Source organism: Acanthisitta chloris, unplaced genomic scaffold (genome assembly GCF_000695815.1).
Source record: "Acanthisitta chloris isolate BGI_N310 unplaced genomic scaffold, ASM69581v1 scaffold12907, whole genome shotgun sequence".
Classification (NCBI taxonomy): domain Eukaryota; kingdom Metazoa; phylum Chordata; class Aves; order Passeriformes; family Acanthisittidae; genus Acanthisitta; species Acanthisitta chloris.
Genome location: NW_008680992.1, coordinates 19651 through 23974, shown reverse-complemented (window position 1 = coordinate 23974; position 4324 = coordinate 19651). Strand labels below are relative to the sequence as shown.

The following is a 4324-nucleotide window of genomic DNA, read 5'->3' as shown; positions in this document are numbered from 1 at the left end:
ATCACGTGCTACAACTACCTGTGAGGGGGTTGTAGAGAGGTGGGGGATGGTCTCTGCTGCCATGCCTGCAGGGAGAGGACTAGAGGGAACGGTCCTAAGATGAGCAGGGGAGATTCGGATTAGATATTAGGAATTTTTTTTTTCCTGGTATGGTGGTCAGGCACTGAAATAGATTGCCCATGGAGGTGGTGGAGTCACCATCCCTGGAAGTGTTTGAGAAGCATCTGGATGTGATGCTGAAGGATTTGGTTTAGGGTTTACAGCAGAGTGGCATGCTAACAGTTTGACTTGATGATCTTAGAGATCTTCTCCAATCTTGATGATTCTATGACTCTGCAGTCAATTTCCAGCTATTGATTGTGGTCATGACTTGGCTACCTTACTCTTGTTTATTAAAGTCAGCCAAATACATAAACAGATAGCATTTACCATGTAAAGTGGGAGGAGATTATGAATTCTGGTCTTTGACTTTCCTTTTACTTCTTTGACATTAATTCTGGCTTGTAATGTAGTAGGATTTTTTAAAGCACCCTTGATTTCCATTCAGTGTGTTTATTAGTAATTGCTATTTTTTTTCCTTTGTTTGGGTGGGATTGTAAGAGAAGAGTTCAAAAGAAGATTTGCCAGGCAATAAGCTGGTAAGGGAAAGTTGGAAGAGTCATCACCTGCTCTGGTTTGGCTGCAGTCTTGTTTTATCATACCATTAAGTAATGTCATACTGGTGCACTGACTGCTTGGATCAGGTGAATGAGATATGCAGCGCAAATTAACAGTCATACTTACTGCATAGCAAGTGTTCTCTCAAATGATTTAGTAGCCAATTACACCAAATTATTTTTGCCCTGAAAGTATTATGGAATTGTCGCCTCACCTAAGGGTTGACTGTGCCTGATTATCACAGATCCCATATTGCCAACGTACAAGCTTATAAATCCAGTAACATGATCAGGTTCAAACTTTGAAATAATTCTGATTCCACTGCTTTGAAATTTGCCAAGTGATTGCTGTTGGGTCTGAGTCTTCACTTTCTGTCCTAAATTGCTGTCTAGTGGATATGTGCTTAAGGAGCTGTTGTGTTTTACTGAGAAGTGGTTGTTTCAGTATTGGATGACTAGTGCATGTGTATACACAGGATTTTTTATTTAAAATTTTGGGATTTTGTTTTCTTGTCAAAGATTTTTATAAACCAGGGAATGAAAATATTAAAATTCATAGTGTGGGTGTGATATGACCCAGTTCTAACCTTGCTTGTCTCCCTGACAGGTGTATTTTACATAAATGGACAAAAGCTTGTATATTTGGTGATAGGGGTGTTGCATATCAGCCTTACACTTTACTGCACAGCCAATCATCCCAGATGCTCTACTGACATAACCTGGGCAAATCCCAAACTCTGGGAAAACAGCAGTGTTTTCTTCTGCTTCTTGAATTTCTCATGTTTCAAATTGGTATCTTAATCTGCCATAGGCTTTTATAACCTGATTTTCTTTATTTCTGTGCTTGTCTTTAAAAAAAAAAAAAAAAGAAAAGAGTGGGGCCTAGGAAATTTGTATTTATTTTACTTTGGGTTTGTGTTGTTAGTGGAACTGATGTTTCATAATGGTTTAACAAGCAGCCGTAATTTGTTCTCTGCACTGTGGAAACTGAAATTTACATGAAGCACACTTACAAACCTAAACATTCAACTTGTATTTAGTTCCTGTTTGTTTTCTCCCAAGTGGAGTACTACTTTTAGTGAGGGCTGTACCTGTGAAGTTACCATGCAAATGTAGCTGCGTTTTGGTTACATGGTGGCCTGTACATCCCCACCACCCCTCACCTCCTAACCCCCGCTGGATAAAAACACATTGTTGCTTTTCCCTTGTATTACTCAGGAAAGAAGAGTCCTGCTTTCCCCCCACAAAATTTCAAATGTTTTATACTACATCAAATCAGTGGAAAAGAGTTATTCCATAAGGTACAACTTGAGGAGGGTAGATAATGGAAAGCCTTTTGCAGCTTGGAACGTCTACTCGGTGTAGCAAGTAGTCATCGCTATCATATGTGATAGTGTGGCAGATAAGTAGATAGATAATTTAGTAGCAGCTGAGCTTTTCCTTTCCTCTACAGACAGAAAAATGTTTCCACTCACCATAGATTCTGTAGTGCTGCAACTGTACTTTTCAGTCTGTGTGTGCATATGAGGGATACTGTTAGTTGTGCGATTTGGAGGTGTTTTGTGAGGCCAGGGCTTTGGAGCCACTGCATGGGGGGGTTGAGGGATGGATTTTGTTGGGGTATTGTGTAGGTGTTTGAGCCCTAGAGGTGTGGTGAGCGCATGCATGGAAATGAAAGGTTTAGTGCATACAAACGCGTTGGAGTATAGACTTAAGTGCTTTTGTGCTGTGAGAGCACTTCAGTGCAGAAGCGAAAGGTATAATGCATATGGTTGTGGGAGAAGGACAGGTACTTTCTGTGTCAAAATGCTGGGTGCATCTGTCTCTGGATCTGTGCATCCACACTGTGTTATTGTCAAATACCTATTTTTAGAATGAGTATCTTATTGGTATTCATGCAGATGGGTGTCTCCCTGTCTCATCTGATCTGCTCGTCCTAGTGATGCACTTGGTGGGAGGTGTCTGCTGACGAATCTTTCTAAGCAGTGTGTTCATGTCAGTCTGTTCTCTCTTACATGTGTGCATGTGTTTGTTACATGAGTGTGCACATAAGTATGTGCTTGTGTGTTTGTGTTTACCTCTTGTATGCACTAGCATGCTCAAAGGTAGTGCTGTCTAATCCTCTGAAAAGAGTAATTTCAGAACCGAGAGATGCAGAACTTGCATCCCTTCAAGACATGATTCTTCTCATTATGCAGAGAATAAGTGCAGAGCAGTGCAGGCTGTGGCCATGGAAACTTACCCACCTCAGCCCAGACTTCATGGGTTTTCTCCTAGTACAGTGATGCAGCCAGTTGTGAGTAAAAATGATGAACTTTCTGCATCCTTGACTACTACAAAAGATGGCATAAAAGTTTGTGTGTTAAGTGTACAAGTTCATACAAGTTCATGCTGCTAAATATTATCTTCATATAAAATAATTGTTCAGTAGAAATCTCTGGGTACAACTGTCAGCCAGGTGTGTTTTATTTTTATGAAGGGGAATATATAGTATTTATGAGACAAGATCTTGAGTCTCTTCCTACCCTGTGGCAAACTTACGACTTTGGACGAGTAAGTTTTTCCTGTATCTCAGAATTGAGGAAAATACTTGCCTGCTATATTGTGAATTAAGCAAGATTTAATTCAGTAAAATGATATATATATATATATTTAGGAAAAAATGGTTATGGTAGGCAAAGCTTTAACTATTATGAGCTTAATATAGTCTGTTCCAACTTGACATGGTAGATGTAATTATCTATATATAGTATTATGCATGATCTTGGTTTTTTAAAATGAGATCTGTAATCCTAGCTCTAAGGAACAGGATTCATTATAATGTCACCTAATGCAAAACAGAGGATAGGCCTTAGAGAGAAATTAATTTCCCCCCAAATTAAGATAGTCCTGATTTTGCAGATGATCTAATTAAATTTTGAGTTTTATATGGTGTGAATGAGTTTTCCCTTGTAGCTATGATTTTCCTCTTACCTGACACAGTCAACCTACTGGCCTACAGGTAATCTTGGTGAAGGGTACCAGGGTTATATGGCTTATGTATTAAAGGACTAAATGTGATCCAGCTGCTTCCTTTGAACAGATCTTAGTTGTTTACTTGGGAACAGTGCTCTGGGTAAGACTGCCCTAACAATCTTACCTTCACCACTGTCCCAGCCGCTGTCAGTAAGGATGGTCCTCCCAGAGACACAGTCATAGGCATTTTTGGATGATTCTGTCTGGCTGTGAATGAGGTACATAAAGTAGGATGATCTTTACACAGGTATTTGTGATAGGGGGAGAAGAAGAGGAAGAATGCAAATGGACGTGTCCATTCCTAGGATTCACCTTGCTTGTGTCTCAGGAGTTCCCTTTTCCTCCTTTCTCCTCACAGATACTCCTGCTTCCAGCACCATGGCCTCTGACCTGGAAAGCAGCCTTACTTCCATAGACTGGCTCCCACAGCTTACTTTAAGGGCTACTATTGAAAAATTAGGGGGTTCCTCACAAGCAGGACCTCCAGGATCTGCCAGAAAGTGTCCCCCAGGCTCACCAACAGATCCCAATGCCACACTGAGTAAGGATGAGGCTGCAGTGCACCAAGATGGGAAGCCGCGTTACAGCTATGCCACTTTGATCACATATGCCATCAACTCATCACCTGCCAAGAAGATGACGCTTAGTGAGAT

General features: G+C 40.6%; 1 protein-coding gene across 1 annotated transcript in view; it reads left to right on the top strand.

The window, feature by feature from the left end:
- The first annotated feature begins 4049 nt into the window (after nt 1-4049).
- Nucleotides 4050-4324, top strand: part of LOC103805291 (forkhead box protein J2-like) — a 9005-nt gene continuing 8730 nt past the window's right edge. Inside the window, 2 exon segments of the mRNA XM_009077933.1 lie at nt 4050-4320; nt 4323-4324. The exon segment at nt 4323-4324 is cut by the window's right edge and continues 51 nt beyond it. Of these exon segments, the coding sequence (XP_009076181.1) occupies nt 4050-4320; nt 4323-4324 (273 nt within the window).